The sequence below is a fragment of the Amphibalanus amphitrite genome, unplaced genomic scaffold, assembly GCF_019059575.1.
Source record: "Amphibalanus amphitrite isolate SeventyFive unplaced genomic scaffold, NRLGWU_Aamphi_draft 000743F_arrow, whole genome shotgun sequence".
In the NCBI taxonomy this organism is placed as follows: domain Eukaryota; kingdom Metazoa; phylum Arthropoda; class Thecostraca; order Balanomorpha; family Balanidae; genus Amphibalanus; species Amphibalanus amphitrite.
Genome location: NW_024882237.1, coordinates 18,828 through 34,987, shown reverse-complemented (window position 1 = coordinate 34,987; position 16,160 = coordinate 18,828). Strand labels below are relative to the sequence as shown.

Sequence of the window (16,160 nt, the reverse complement as noted above, 5' to 3'; positions counted from 1 at the left end):
GAAAATCCCTATAGGTACCACCTTGACCTTGGCTTTGAGTGTCAGTAAATTTACAGGAACCAAAATATGTGCAGCCCATAACATTTACCATGATGTGAGGATGCACTAAGCCTGAAAAGGTAGGTGCCTACCTGCTACAATTGGATTGCCAAACACTGTTTAAGCTGATTGATGAAGCTATCAATTTTCCCATTTCATGCTTAGTTTTGTGTTTATTGGCAGGGTAGGTGTCTGAATTTGATATCATATAAGTTCTGACTCCCCACCTCGATGACTTCCTTACCTATTTGCATTGCAGCTCAATTCCCATGCATTAGATGAGTTTAGTTAAGGTCTTAGTGCTCACTGCTCATCTTGAAGGGCAACTTCTACATTAATCCTTGCTTGAGGTTGGGCTTTGTTGATTTGTGTTCTCAATACTTTTGAACTAACTCCAAAATTTCCCTTTTAGGAATTAGGGTCTCATGGAATGCATAGAGTCATATGAATTGACGGTGTCAACACAGCATTTACTCATATCACAGTGTGAGAGGCATGTGCCATGTGTGGTTTAATATCAAATCTTCAGGCTTCCTATTCGATAACTAGCTAGGATCTTCTCTGCATCATAGGTAGGTACTAAGTGACTGCCTGTGAGCGTCAGCTGAGCAGTAATTAGTCATCCCTTCCCCATGTCTCCCATCAGTACCCATGGTAATGGCCGACAAATGGTTACTTGTCGACGATCAGGGTGTCGCCAGGTGCGCGTGCCGTATCGCTCGGCACACTTGTCCGGCCCTGATGGCCGCGTTAGGGACGTATCCTCCGCCGGTGAGGCTGCTGGGCGGTGCTTTGGACTGTTAACTCCACGACAGACGGCAGGAAGCGGCCGGTGTGTGAGCCTCGTGTGCTCTGTCGCAGGTACTACCACCGGTGGAGGGCCGGGAGCAGCGAGCAGCGACCGTTCGAAGGACGACCGGGTGCCGAGCCTGCGGCCGACGCCCGTTGCAGTCTGCTCAGTGGTCGACACAGCTGTGGAGACGGTAAGTTGTTGTCTCAGTCGCATCGGGCTGATGGTGGGTGAGTGGTTATCCCTGATGCACCAGGCTTAGTGGTCTTCAACTCTTCAGTACTATGTTAGACTGTGAGGTGTTGTCCGTGCTGATCTGAATTCCCTAGCTGTGCGGGACTGAATGCATACCCGACCTACCGATAGGCCTCCGTCTGCCGCTGTATATCCAGGTCTATACAGCTTACACCGGTATATGGAGGGCTATGCCATGACATATTGATGGTATGCGGTTGCACCTGTGCTACGCTACACGATGAGGGACATTTCTCGCTGATGAGCTGTCACTTCGAATAGCATTCGTGACTCGGTCACGTCTGCTGTAGCGAGGTCGATCTAGCTTTTGTTTTGTGCTCGGTGCGACAACCTGACCGGATTGTAAGGGATATCGACCTGCAGCTTCTGAAATGTTAACGACTTTTGACCGTTAACGATTTAGTATGCATATTTTCCCGCGTCGCTTTTCTATTACATTCCTTAAGTCAATAGATCTGAATTCTTTAGCAGCTTTGCGTGTAAAATGTTGCATCTCCAGTGTCAACTTTGGCCTGTTTGCTGCACCACGGTAATTGGACCCAGTTGAGGCCAGTTAGTAGGACTGTTAAATGCGACGGCCGACACCGTCTCGGCGGCCCGACTGTCAGTGTGGGGCAGAGTCCGTCTCTCCACGGAGCTGGGCTCGTCTCTCCGATCGGTGGGTGTGGAAGAATAGTGACAGAACTTATATAATACTGGCGTTAATTATTGTCATTTTGTCCTGTAACTTTTTGCGCTGTACTCTGATTAGCAAGTTGTTCGAGATTTTGTTTAGCGAAGCTCACCAGGTTTTCAAAACTCGGCTTATTATGCGTTTGACAACCATTTCACCTACTAGGTTGACCGGATGTTCTAAGTTAGCGTGCACGTTAGGTCGTATATGGTGTTTCTGAATGTTGCTTAGTGCTTACTTGTGTTGATCCCTTCCAGGTCCAACGGTCTCCCTTGAAGATTGCTGAGCGGAGCTCCAAAATATGGTGAGTTTGATATGCATTGCCATGGTGCAATGCTGTCACAACTCCCAACCTAAACATTCGGACTGTTTTGCATGATATCGGACGTTCAATATGTCAAGTTTTATCTTGATCTCGATTGATCTGATGGCTCGTTTCCATCCCATGTTTCCCTCATTCCGTCCCTCGCCCCTTCACGCTCGCCTCTCTTCCTTTTCATATTTCTCCATCTTCCTCGCCTCTTTCCCTCTCTCCTCCCTATCCCTCCTTCTCACTCACCCTCACCATTTGGCATCTGTCCTCTTCTCCCTCCATCTCTTTCTCCTGCCCTCCTTCATCCCCTCACTCCTTCCCCCCTCATCCCTCCCTCCCTTAACCGCTCCCCTCTCTCGCCAGGACTCTGACGTCCGTCGGCGCGCCGGCCGGCGGGCGCCCGCCGACGGTGGCGCCTCTCGCGGCGCGGTGGAGAAGCAGTCTCGCTCGGCGGCCGGCGGGGGCGGCGGGTCGGCGCGGCCGTACGGCTGGGGTCTGGCGCTGCTCCTGGCGGCGCTGTTCGCCGGTCTGTACGTGCTCGGTCACCAGGTGGAGGAGCGGCACCCGGAGCCGGCGGAACTGGAGGTGAACGCGCGCCGCTTCCTGCGCCGCCTGGTGGCGCTCGGGCCGCGCATCTGCGGGTCTGAGGAGAATGAGAGGCATGCTGTGAAGGTGAGCCTGGGAGGGGTCCGGAAGGGAAAGGGAGGTCCCAGTCCTGGCGTGAGAAGAAATGCTTACTGCTCTTCGGTAGTGCAGTATTGAGCGGTGAGTGGGGATTGTAGTGAGTCAGAGAGGTTGGCTGCTAGGTTAGAGACGAGGCTTTTAAGCCTTATTGATTGACCAGATCCAACTTTAAAAAAGTATTGTCAATTGTCACAGCCTGCAAGTACAACGTTCATCTTTTGCTGACAACAGCCCAGATGAGGTGTCGTCTCAATTATCCTCTCTGGACCCCGCTGATTTACACTCTGTCCCTGTCACCGGCAGATTCTGTTGGACGAGCTGGAGGCGATCCAAAAGACGGTACCGAGCCATCACCAGCTCACGATTGACCGTCAGGTAAGACTGAGCGCGGACTAAACGCGGACTGAGCGCGGGCAGAGCGATGAATCAGCTGTGACTGAGTGCTGATTAAGCCCTAGCTTGGTAGGTACTAAAGAAGTACTGACTAATCGCTGACTGAGCACTGAATAAATGAGCGGATACTAAGCGCTGACTGAATGCCGACTGAATCTGGTCGCTGGATGGAAATGTTATGTGCTACGCATGGGCTTCTTAGCCCGGATGATTGTGATGTGTTATCATTAGTTTTGTTTCACTTTTGAGACCGTCATGTGACCACTGACCACCGAGCTATGCCGAGCTAGAATTGACCCGAACTGTTGTCTGTCTCGTGGCCTGATAGCCTCTGGTCTCCGTCAATATTATCAGAACAGAATATACCTGATGACACACCTCATTTCTCGTTTATCGCTCTCCTATGACCTTCACAATTCCAACTGATCCCTTCCCTTTCCTTCCACAGGTGGTGTCCGGCTCGTTCAAGATGCAAAGTCTAGACGGGGTGACCAGCGAGTACGCTAATGTACAGAACATTGTGGCCCGTCTGGGTCCGGCCGAGCCGTCCGAACACAGCGTGTTAGTCAACTGCCACTTTGACACGGCCATCGGCAGCCCAGGTACGCTGTTTTAACTGAATTCACTGACAAGGTAACTTGTTCAATCGGTAGTCCAGGTGGGTGGCTTCGATTATTTTAACCATCCTAGTGTCCATGTCTGGTGTTTCCACTTTCTACCATGTGATGCCTGCTGGCTGAATGACCACTGTCTTGAAGTGGACTCAGTGAGTTCATAGGGGAAGGTGGGGTAAGACGGACCAGCTAAGGTTTGAGGTCGCATATCTTGCTACACTGCTCTCGTAATTCATATTATTTATAGTCTTCGGAATGCTCAATCCTTCCTCTGTTGATATGTGTAAAGACTAAATTTCAAATTAAAGACATCTAGGTGGTGGATGCTCTTAAAGAGGGACATGTCGAAAACTCAGACAAGAAAAAACGTGGGGTAAGACGGACCACGTCCCAGAAGTGCCTGCTATCCGTTCATGTGTGTTACACTTCTGCTCTGTACTCTTGTTAGAAAAAGTAACCAGAATGGTAAAATAACAAAATGAGCCTTTATTCTTTACTTATGTGTGATGGAAGTGCAGCTAAAAGCTGGGAACATGTGTGTTGATTGTCGTTTGGCATGAATGCATGCTAACTGAGCACTTGCATGCATGGCTCACATGCAACAAAGACTCCTTCCTGAAAAATTAGCTTACTTAAACTTGTGTCAATGTTTTGAAAAAGAACTTTCCATATGCAGGGTACAATGGACCACCACAGGGTAAGATGGACCACAGTGGTCCGTCTTGCCCCAAATCTAAATTCTGTCATTATCATGACGTATATGTCAAATAGCCCAACATTGCAAAACCTTGCCTTTCCTAAAGTGTGACTATAACTAAGTTTATAACTTTGTTCGTCACAGTAAAGTGCAAAATAGAAACTAATCATGCAAGAAAGGCGCCGTAATTGAATCACCCGTAGACCTCTTATATTAGATCGGTTTGACGAAAAACAACATTTTTCTCAATAACTCAAAAGCTATGCATCCTAGCAGCATGAGCTCAAGATGGCCATTGTTACGAAGGAAAACAAACATAGTGAGTGCATAAAGCAGTAGATACCAGCAGCGGTTCAGCCGGGAGGGCTGGTGGTCCGTCTTGCCCCGCTGGGCCGTCTTATCCCACCTTCCCCTAAATCAGTAAATGAAAAGGACATTGCCGAAGTTCCCTGGAATTGTCAGTTAAGTACTAGACAATGAGTACTAGACAAAGCTCACTGGCGTCGGTTGATGTCCATCGCAGGTGCAAGTGACGACGGCGTTAGTTGCGCCGTCATGATGGAGGTCCTGCGGCGCATCGCGCGGAGTGACGTCAAGCTGCAGCACAACATCATCTTCCTCTTCAACGGAGCAGAGGAGAACATGCTGCAGGTGGGAACTAGGAACATCCTGACGCTGTTCGGCGCTCGCATCTGCTGACATATTAATCTGCTTTACTCCAGTTCTTACCGACCTTACGCAAAACACATATCCTAGCGCTATGTCACTGTAATGTCTCATCTCTGTTACAACGCTCACCGTCGGTTGATCCAGCATCTCTGCTTGTCTTTGCCCAGGCCGCTCATGGGTTCATCACGCAGCACAGCTGGGCGTGGTCGGTGCGAGCCCACGTGAACCTGGAGGCGTGCGGCGCCGGTGGCCGCGAGATCGTCTTTCAGACCGGGCCCGGCCACCCCTGGCTGGTCAAGGTGGGTCACAGAGAGTGGCTGGTAAGGGTCGTTATACATAGTAACGGTGGGGGCACTTAATGGATGGCTAATCTGGAGGGCGATATTTCAATTGGCATATAATGCCTATACCGGTGTATGGTAAGAGAATCTAAGTACGGGATGACGTTTTGAGGTTTTAGTTATTTCATTTTGAAAATGTTCGTTTGTCATTGGCCACGTTAGGATATGTCTGGATTCTGCCGATATTTTATTGTTAGTCTGTCCATGTGACAGACCTCTTCTGTCACATGACGGGTTGCTCACTGTCCATCAGACTCTTTGTCCAGTGCCCACCTTGCTCACCTTCTGCTTATCTGCGTGACTATTTGTTCACCCGACTGACAACTGACAACCCTCCGCCCGCCCCCACCAGGCGTACGCCGAGTCTGTGCCCCACCCGTTCGCGCACATCATTGGCCAGGAGGTGTTCCAGTCGGGCATCATTCCCTCCGACACCGACTTCCGCATCTTCAGGGACTACGGACGCATACCAGGTACTGTTATGACGAGCTGAAAATGGAAGAAGACTCGAACGTTGTGAACGTGGCAGCGTTCTGAGGTGGAAGTTATTGCCATTTTTAGCCTGCTATTCGCTTGCATTCTATGTTGCCTACAAGTGAGATATGTTTGCGTAAGAAAATGATATGTTTTTAACCGCCATTTTTCATATGATAAGCTGTGAATTGTTGCATGGACTATATGGGGTGTGACATGCGTCCTGACTAGCACCAGTGTGATTCATGTCCTTGCCCCTCGATGCATATTTCCCCAAATTTGCCCCTCCCTCCATCCATCTTACCCCCATCATTTTGCCCATCGCTGTCTTCAGATATGCCCATGTCCCCATGCCACGAACATTCTCACTCCCCTCCCCGCTCCCCATTCCACCAGGTCTGGACACCGCCTTCATCCGTAACGGGTATGTGTACCACACACCGTATGACGACGAGAGACAGATCACGGCCGGTAGCGTACAGCGGGCCGGGGAGAACGTGGAGGCCATTCTGCTGCGGCTAGCCACGGAGAATGACATCATCGACGCGCATGTAAGGCCCTGGGGGTGGAGGGGGAGGGAAGGGGGGTCAGGCGGGGGAGGGTGGTTGTTGGCTGTGTGCTTGCATTTTCGGTCATCAGTCGGTGGGGTAGTTGGTGATTCTCACTTATCATTCACTGGGCTTCTATTCATTCGCTGAATGGTTAGTGAGTGTGGTTTGTAGATGCATTATGAAAGGGAAAAAATAGCTTGATTGGAAGACTTGACATGTGATTTACTTATACTCATGGCTCGGATATTGCCTATTGCGGTGATCTGTTGAACACGGCGCCTGGAGTCGTCCCCGACCCGACCCACGGTATACTGACTAGTGACTTGACCGCCCCTCTGTCTCTTCAGAAACAAGAGGTAGGCACCATGGTGTTCCTGGACTACATGGGCCTGTTCATGCTCATCTACCCGGACTGGTTGAGCGAGCTGATCTGCCTGGTCGTCGCGCTACTGGCCGGATACACCATCTTCGACACGCTCAGGATCAGAGGTGGGTGGCTGCGTATGCGTTGACCTGTTCCATGAATGCTTACCGAAAGCCGATGAACCCCACATTATAACTGACGTCTTTACCTGTCCGCCTGTCGACGGTCTGATGGAGCGTTAGCAGCACCTGACTAACGTGTCGGTAGCTCTGACGTCACTGTGTCAGGTCTGACGCACACTGTCGGCAGGTCTTACGTCACTAACTCTGTCGCCAGGTCTGACGGTGTCCCAGCTGAGCTGCCCTCTGCCGGCAGGTCTGCCACTCTGTCGGCAGGTCTTACGTCACTATCTCTATGTCGCCAGGTCTGACGGTGTCCCAGCTGCTACTGTCCGCCGGCATGTCTGGTGTCACCGCCCTGTTTGTCGGCAGGCCTGATGGTGTCTCAGCTGCTACTCTAGTGCCGGCAGGTCTGCCACTAGTACCTACTATCTCTTTGTCGCCAGGTCTGACGGTATCCCAGCTGCTGCTCTCCGCCGGCGTCCAGCTGTTCTCGTGGCTGGTGGCCGCGGCCGTGGTGGCTGTCATAGCCATCGGGCTGGACTCGTGGAATGCCACCATGTCATGGTAAGGGAATGTTACCATGACAGAGACGAAATCGTTTGATGTTACCGTTTTCATGGGCTAACTGATAAGTCCTGTTATGGCCGACGATTCTCCTCCCTCCGCTTTCATATCCGTCTCATTCTAGCACGGGATCTCTGAATGCTGAATACTCTAATGCTGGAGGACTCATTGGCTGCAGCTTGATATCATTGTCATTTGAATGCCTCAGTTTGTCATATTTTCTACATTGAACCATAAATGAATACGCATCAGCTCCCGGCATCACCTCCCCTCTCAATGAGCTACTAACTGTTTCCTCATCTCCCGCCTATCCACGGCAGGTACGCGGCCCGCGGGCTGGATCGTCGACCTGTACACTCTGTAGATTCATATCTCTTCCATCCCTTGGCAGGTACGCTGCCCGGGGCTGGATCATCGGGCTGTACACGGCGCCCGTGCTGGGAACCCTCATCTTGGTGCAGCAGGGTCTCTCCGGCCTCCTCTTCCCCAAGGTGGGTGGCAGGACGTGCACCGTCAGCGGCAAATATCCGTCTTTGGCGGATGTAGTCGGATATGCGGCAGGGAAATAAAGCGAGAAAGTGAAGCAAAATGTCAAAATCGTATTTCGTAATTGAGTATCAGAGTTCGTTAATTTTTATGTTTACCTTTCTCTCCCTGCCCCACTGCTAGTTCCTGATAATTGAGTCTGATGCAAGAAGCTGACTTCTTGCGGTGTAACCAGTCTGACCGCCGCTCCCCCGACAGCTACGCTCTGACCCGGCGCGCCTCGAGGCGCTGCTGTACGAGTCGCAGCGTCTGCTGCTGGCGGCGCTGATGATCGGACTGGCGCTGGTCAGACTCTACTCGTCTGTGGCGTTCATGCTGCTGCTGCTGGTTCCCACGCTGGTGCGGAGCGTCGTCACGGAGAGGGTTTGTGGAGTCACATCAGGTGGGCGGCCGTGGGGGGAATGGAGTTGGTATAGTAATTATTAGTAGACGTGATCACTGATCAGGGTACCTATGTGTTAAACAGCTGAGGAGAGGCCTGGAGCTAGCATCTAAGCTTATCGATGGACCCTAACCACCCTTCTCTCTCGTGTGTCGCCTCGCAGGTCCGGTGCACCTGGCCACCTACATTCTCAGTCAGCTGGCGCCGGCTGGCTTCCTGCTCAACTTGGTAGCCATCTCTCTGGAGCTCTTTATTCCAATCACTGGTCGGATGGGCAACTCACTCAACCCAGAGCTGATCATAGGCGTCCTGATGACCGGCTACACGATACTCTGCAGTCTGTATGCGGTGAGTCCGCTTCCCTTCCCCGCTGTCAATTACCAGGCTTGAGGTTTGGTCGGTGCTGTAGTGGAATGCTCGGCTGGTGTGGTTATCGCGGATTGATCGGTGTTGTAGATCATTGGTAAGGGCTATTGAATCACCACTGCTGCTTATGAATGATTTCATCGTTTTCTGTTTGCGCTTTAATTCGCGCATAGTTTGTTCTTTTCCACTATGAGGGATGTGTGTGTTTGCATTTCCGTCTCACTGCCGTGACTGTCATCCCATGCGTGCTGAGCTGACCGCCGCGGCTCCCCCTCCCCACCGCCAGATGACGTCCTCTCTGTCCCTGCTGGGCTGCCACTGCTGACCGGCCGTGGGTGCTGAGCTGATTGCTGATCAGCCGCGAGAGCTGAGCTGACCGCCCCTCCCGTCCTCAGATGACCTCTCTGTCGCTGGTGGGCTGCCACCGCCAGCTGTCTCGCCTTCTGCTGCTCGTCGGCCTCCTCTCGGTGGCACTGGTGACGCTGACACCGCTCGGCTTCCCCTACAGCTCGGATCGGCCCCACATCCGCGCCCAACGCGTCTGGGTTCAGGTGAGTCATCCGGGGAGTCCCGTCTGACTCAGATAACAGCCGTCGAGCGCGGTCTGACCGCCCAGGCCCGACCGCTGGTTTGAGTTCCTATTGCCTATGCCATCGCCTGCCGTGTAACAACTCACTGTTTTCGGTGCACTGCGTAGTGGGCTCAGGGCTGTTAACAAAATTTTCTGAGTGTGACCTTTGGCAGATCAAATTGCGGTGAACCCGTTGCATAGAAGCGTCTCAGTCCGTATACAGTTAACGGTACGGACTGAGTCGGTAACTAACGGCACAGTAAGTGTTTGTTCATTGTTCATTTATATATTTTATTTTGGTCGCAGGTCTCAAGCTGCCTGAGATGTGCATATGCCACGGAATCATCCTCTCTTCCAATCGGCATTGATTAACAATCGTGCAGGCAGACGGCCGATCCCAGCGCCTCCACTCTGAGACGTACCCCTATCTTCCCTCCAGCACGTGGATCGCACGTTCCGGGAGACGGACGGGTCGGTGCGCCGACACGACTCTGGCTTCATGTTGATGAACATGGACCGTAACAGCCCCCGCTCGCTGTCGGACGCGCTGCCGGAGCTGGCGACGGCTGCCAACACGGGCGACGACTGTGACAAGGAGCTCTACTGCGGCGCGCCCTACTACTACCCGTTCCGGCGCCGAGTCTAGTGAGTGACAGACGGGTGTCCTGATGAGCTGGGCTGTACAGGGGAAACGACTTTGGTGGGGCGAGAACCTCATTGTTACTCGTCTCTTTTTATTAACATTTGAGACTAGGAATGAATTGGGTTGACGGTATAGTCGTGCTAAGCGGCTTATTTGGTTTTCTGTTGTTTTCCCTTTATTCAGTTTTGATAGTTTTGTAACAAAGCATGTTAAAAACAAGCATCGTCAAATTGGCTAGTTGTGAAAGTGACTAAATGATACTAACTGGATTGAACAATGGATGTGTCTACTACCGGTACAGCCGTATATGAATACTGAGTGCGACTGTGTGCGAATTCAGTTGCCCGGTCTGCGGCCCTGTCGGTGTCGTAGTGAAGTAGTGTTCGTAGTGAAGTAGAATGTTAATGTTATGGGACTCTACCTTTTAAGCCAAGTTTTGTGAGAAGTTTTTGGGAACAGGGTTTGCCTCGAAATTGGCCTTGGTGCTCGCCCACACAAGGGGATACGGCATTAGCCATATAAATATTTGTTATGTGCAATGGCTTACTTGTGTCTTTTTTACTGCTTTGACTTGAAACGCGAACATCGTCATCACTATTCACTTCACTTTGATTACAAGAAATCACACTATGCTTTTCCGCGAAACCTCAATTACAACAGTTTTTTTTTCGGTCATGACTCAGGAGGCTGAACCGTTGACCCTAGATAAAATATTGGGTTCCGGAAGAGCTTTAGCCCTGTCAGTGACTAGCCAGTGCTCCTGGCTACCCCTATCATTGACAGGGGGCTGTTAACGACCCCCTCCCCCCCCTAATATCTCGAGAGTCGAGATCTAGCAAGCCAATTTTTAAAATCTAAACAACATTCAATTCCATTCAACATTATCTACATTTCTATTTTAAAAAATCCAATTCATGCAAATCGGGGTAGCAGTGGAGTAAAACTGGAAATTACAGATACCTACTTTTTGACTGCTTACAACGATCAAGTTTGCTGAACCAGTTTTGTCGTAACTACAGGGTGTCCCAGAAGTCTTGAAGCTTTTTTATTTTTGTCGTGTGACCTTGCTATGCCACCGATTAAGGCGAATCATGCCTCAAACGAAAGAGAATGAACTGAAATTTTGTATTTTCATGCGTAGAGCACCACATTAGTCAGGTGGCCCCCGTTGTGAGTCGCACAAGATTGAGCACGAGAGATTACGTTCTTCGCTGCCGCCAAGATCTCCCGGTTTGCGAAACACCGGTGTCGCGATGCCCGTTTCTTGTCAGCTTCAGAGTCTTATTCCCTGAAGCGAGCGACATAATATTAGCGAGTAGCGACATATATTTGCGACGGGTTGATATTTGTTTTAGCCCCATGATAATGCAACGAATGAAAGGATTACAACGGGCTGTTGCTTAGCGCGCTCAAGCAGATGAGCCTTATTTTTGTAATGGATGCGTGCAAACATGTCAGGAGACTTTCTGATCAGTAAATCATTATGTTGCTAATGTTTTCTCCGAGATCCAATACTCTGTTTCCTGGCTCGCTTCATGAAATAAGGCTCTGAAGCTGACCAGAAACGGGCATGGCGACACCGGTGTTTCGCAAACCGGGAGATCTTGGCGGCAGCGAAGAACGTGATCTCTCGTGCTCAATGTTGTGCGTCTCACAACGGCGGCCACCTAACTAAAGTGGTGCTCTACGCATGAAAATACAAAACTTCAGTTCATTCTCTTTCGTTTGAGGCGTCATTTGCCTTAATTAGTGGCATAGCAAGGTCAAACGACAAAAACAAAAAAGCTTCAAGACTTCTGGGACACCCTGTATTACCGATCGATGCAGAATAATCATAGAAAATACAGATACGAGTATAACTTATAATACAGATACGAGTATATATGTAATAGGCAGATACGAGTATAACTTATTTAACCCGCGCACCGACGGGGGGATATCCGACCCCCCCCCCCCCCCCAACGTTTTTCGTAAATAGCGGGAAACCGTCTAGTGAGTCTAGTGAGTGACAGACGGGTGTCCTGATGAGCTGGGCTGTACAGGGGAAACGACTTTGGTGGGGCGAGAACCTCATTGTTACTCGTCTCTTTTTATTAACATTTGAGACTAGGAATGAATTGGGTTGACGGTATAGTCGTGCTAAGCGGCTTATTTGGTTTTCTGTTGTTTTCCCTTTATTCAGTTTTGATAGTTTTGTAACAAAGCATGTTAAAAACAAGCATCGTCAAATTGGCTAGTTGTGAAAGTGACTAAATGATACTAACTGGATTGAACAATGGATGTGTCTACTACCGGTACAGCCGTATAGGCCCGGGCAGCGCTTGTCGAACAGCACTGCGGATCCGAAGGTTGGGACTTTAATTGTGAAAAAACGCCCGCCCGCCCGCCGCCAAACGCAAACACCGCAAAACGCGCAAAACGCACGCCTAAAACGCCAACGCAAACTTCGCAAAAAAAAAAACAATCGCCCGCCCGCCAAAAACCGCAGAAAAAACGCACAAAATGCCGCAAAAAAACGCGCGTCCGCCGCAAAACACAAACACCGCAAAAAACGCAAACACCGCCGCCGCAAAAAAAAACGCCCGCATCGCCCGCCGCCAACCGCGAAACGCCGCAAAAAACGGCCGCAAACCGCAAAACGCCGCAAAAACAGCCGCCCGCCGTAAACCGCTAAACACCGCAAAAACGACCGCCCGCCGCTAACCGCAAATAATGGCCGGCCGCCGGCAACCGCAAAACGCCGTGAAAAACGGCCGCCCTACAGCCGTATATGAATACTGAGTGCGACTGTGTGCGAATTCAGTTGCCCGGTCTGCGGCCCTGTCGGTGTCCCGGTGTTGCATACTGCTGCCGCCCTTGCTTTTTCTCCTACTGACTGTTTATTTGTGACCACAGTGAGACCACAGTGGCTCTGTGATTTGTGACTACTGCCACCCTTGCTGTGTCCCCGACTGACAGGCTGTTTATTTGTGACCGCAGTGAGAACAGCTACATCGCCGGGCCGGCGCCGGAGCTGGCCGTCCCGCTCGAGTACCGAACCGGGGTCGAGAAGCGGCCGGACGGCGTGCGTCGGGTTCACTTCAACATCACAGGTGGGCCCCCCACCCATCGCACCCCCTTACCCCCCTGAGGGACAAGTGTACGCCGTAAGTGCAGACCTGAGGCTGCTACTTGACTATCTATCTGTGGGGGCTCACGGGACTCGAGAGAAGCTTTCTGAAGTAGAATGTTTTCGATTGGACGGATGAATCACACAGCAGCTCATCTATCAGTGACATGTGACGTTTCGATAGCTACGCCCACGTTCGCTGGTCGACCGAGGAACCCGTATCAACACGTTTTCCGGTGCCGACTCCGGCAGGTCCCGATCACATGACCATGCAGCTGTCGCCGCGTCCCGGGGTGCAGCTGCTCCGCTGGAACCTGGCCGACGGCGTGCCTCTCACCGGCCAGGAGTTCCAGGGCCGGCCCACCTACTTTCTGTACTTCTCCTGGGGTCGCAGCAGCGCCCCGTGGACCATCTGGGCCGATTTCAAGGTACGTATGGTCCGCGCTCCACAGTCAGCGCTTTGAATGCGTAAAACGGACGGATCGATCATGTTTGTTTGCGAGAAATTTCACCCAAATTGTTTATTGCTACCGCCCATGGGCTCGTTCCACGTAGGTAGTGCCAATATTAGGTAGTGTTTTATGAGTGAATATCGCCTGTTCACGGTTCACTGTTCCCGTCTTTGAAACTGGCTTTGAAATCTTACCAAAATCAAGTCAATAGTAGACTATAAATTTAGGTACCTGGCGGCAAAAAGTCCACTGCTGTCCGGCTGAACCCTTCACTGCTCCTATTTCAACCATCGGCCTCTTCTGAGTAAACCTCCGTCGAACTAACCCCCCCCCCCCCCCCGTCAGGTCTCTGAGCAGCACGAGACGAGCGACTACCTGACAGATGCTGTGATAAACGGTCACCACATCCACGGGCCGGCCATGAAGAGCGCCTCACTGCGCGAGTTCCTCGCCCGCCTGCCCGACTGGACGGTGGCGGTCGGATTCAGCTCGGCTCTGGAGGCCATTCGAGTGTAGCAGTGAGTCTCCTATCCAATGCTCATGCCAGGCCGTATCTGAAGGCCGGGGGTGCCCGGCGACGGTCCACAGGGTGTGTGTGTTTGCTAGTCCACAGTCCACGCTTCTCAGAATGTGGTGAGGTAACGTCAGCGTTTCGTAAAAATTAGACCTGCCACGTCTCCAATGTTGATGTCAATAGCTGCTAGGCACCTCCAGACCAAGAATAGGCACATATTGAATTGGGTGATGGCGTCAGTGTGCTGTTTTAGCGGCGGAACGTCGTGATTTTAGGTCTGCTGTATGCGAGTCACGTCATCCTAGAAGCGTCCCACACGTCTGCGACTTGTGCCCATTTCCTTGGGCAGCTTCAGCCCAGCTCAGGGCGAGTTCCGCGGGTGTGGCACCTCTCGGCAGTCGGGCCACGGTGGGTGCAGTGCGCTGCGCGATGTCGGGCCAGTCTCGGCCCGATTCGTGCGCTTTGGGTACACGCTCAGGTACGCAGCGGCGACTTCGTGTGGTCAGTTTGCAACTCTGCAGCTCAATGGGAGTGGTGTCAGGGGTCGGGTGTCAGAACAACACTGCGTTGGGGACTTCGCATTGCCGTCAGTCGAGTACCAGCTTGGGCAAACTGAGGCATTTTCTCACGTGTGTGTCAGTTCGATTAGTTGTTTATTTTTAGCTAGCCAAGTGAGTTTTTAGGTATGCATGCTAGCTCAATAATTTGTATCATCCCGTTCCAAACAGAATGTGACTTTATTTGTTGTTTGGGCACGGTAAGGTCAGGCTACTGTTAACAGACTGGACTTGTGTGAAACACCAGGTACATTTAATTCTGGTCAGCATCTGAAGCGTATGTATTGCCTCCCTTGCCATCTATCCGTTTCGTTAGTTTCCGTTTCGTTGATGAGCTCACCGTTGTGATGAGTGAGGCAGCTGATATTCTATATATGTCTCACTGTTCAATGACTGCCCAGTTGAAGCGTGTGTTACCAAAACACGCAGAAAACATTCCTCGATAATGTTGCGTAGTATTTGGCGTTGTATTCTTAGGAACCCAGAGCATCAGTAAGCTCGTTCGGAGGCGTTGATGTTTTACTTATTGATCTTATCTCCTTTGTTTCCTTTTGTACGTTGTTACTTGTTTGTTCTTTTGTCAAAAAAAAAAATCAAACTCACTGCTTAACTAGAACGCAAGGTTCTTGCTCCCCGTTCTACATTACGTTGGCGGTTGGGGTACACAAATCTCTGAAAGCAAGCTGCGGTTGGGAAGCTTCTGCCCTTCGCAGGAAATGCCAACTAGATCGGTTGTTGTTCGTAGGATCATCAGTCAATGTTGACTGATTTGCTCTTTCTCAAATGCAGTCGTGCATTGATGCGCCTCTCACAGAGGACGTAGCAGGGACGTAACTTGAGTAGACGTATGTGATCCCTAGACCAACGAACCAACGAAGCACTTTGAGCTTACGCGTCGCGGACCTTTAACCGTACCCCTTCCAAAAGTAGGCTGTGGTGTCTGAAAAACGCGGTAATGGGTGCAAAAACATGTCCCTTCAACTAATTAACATCAACACCTTGTGAAAATATGCATGCGAATGTGATAAGCCCGTATCAAGTGCAATGTTGTTTGGTCATTTTAGCCTCCCGATTATTTATGTGGAGTGTCGTACACCGTGCACCAACTGTGTAGTAAGTTCGTAATACCTCGTAATTTGTCCAGTGTTGAGATTAGACGGCATGCTGTTAGACGGCATATCTTTTGTTGCTGCTGTGCACTCCCATATGCATCGTTTGACAAATACAGATATGCGATAGTGCAAACTGAGATATTTACTTGTTAATGTTATGGGGCTTTACCTTCTAAGCTAAGTTTTGTGAGAAGTTTTTGGGAACGGGGTTGGCCTCGAAATTGGCCTTGGTGATTGGTGAAATTGGCCCACACAAGGGGATACGGCATTAGCCATGTAAATATTTGTCATGGGCAATGGCTTACTTGTGTCTTTTTTACTGCTTTGACTTGAAACGCGAACATCGTCATCACTATTCACTTCAC

General features: G+C 50.8%; 1 protein-coding gene across 1 annotated transcript; it reads left to right on the top strand.

The window, feature by feature from the left end:
- LOC122365485 (endoplasmic reticulum metallopeptidase 1-like) lies at nucleotides 1–15,936 on the top strand. Its single transcript, XM_043336743.1, has 20 exons — nucleotides 1–119; nucleotides 901–1,022; nucleotides 2,015–2,061; nucleotides 2,434–2,742; nucleotides 3,058–3,129; nucleotides 3,596–3,749; nucleotides 4,982–5,109; nucleotides 5,295–5,426; nucleotides 5,821–5,941; nucleotides 6,339–6,493; nucleotides 6,841–6,982; nucleotides 7,423–7,543; nucleotides 7,935–8,034; nucleotides 8,288–8,471; nucleotides 8,635–8,819; nucleotides 9,233–9,388; nucleotides 9,848–10,053; nucleotides 13,031–13,143; nucleotides 13,413–13,588; nucleotides 13,958–15,936. The coding sequence occupies exons 3-20, from the start codon at nucleotides 2,059–2,061 to the stop codon at nucleotides 14,126–14,128; spliced, it is 2,628 nt and encodes an 875-aa protein (XP_043192678.1). The 5' UTR covers nucleotides 1–119; nucleotides 901–1,022; nucleotides 2,015–2,058; the 3' UTR covers nucleotides 14,129–15,936.
- Nucleotides 15,937–16,160: the final 224 nt, after the last annotated feature.

What these genes read in the sequence shown, in the direction of transcription:
- LOC122365485 (XM_043336743.1), top strand. An exon ending in CCCAACGCGTCTGGGTTCAG is followed by an intron (nt 9,389 to 9,847) that starts GTGAGTCATCCG and finishes TCTTCCCTCCAG; the next exon opens with CACGTGGATCGCACGTTCCG. An exon ending in CCATCTGGGCCGATTTCAAG is followed by an intron (nt 13,589 to 13,957) that starts GTACGTATGGTC and finishes CCCCCCCGTCAG; the next exon opens with GTCTCTGAGCAGCACGAGAC.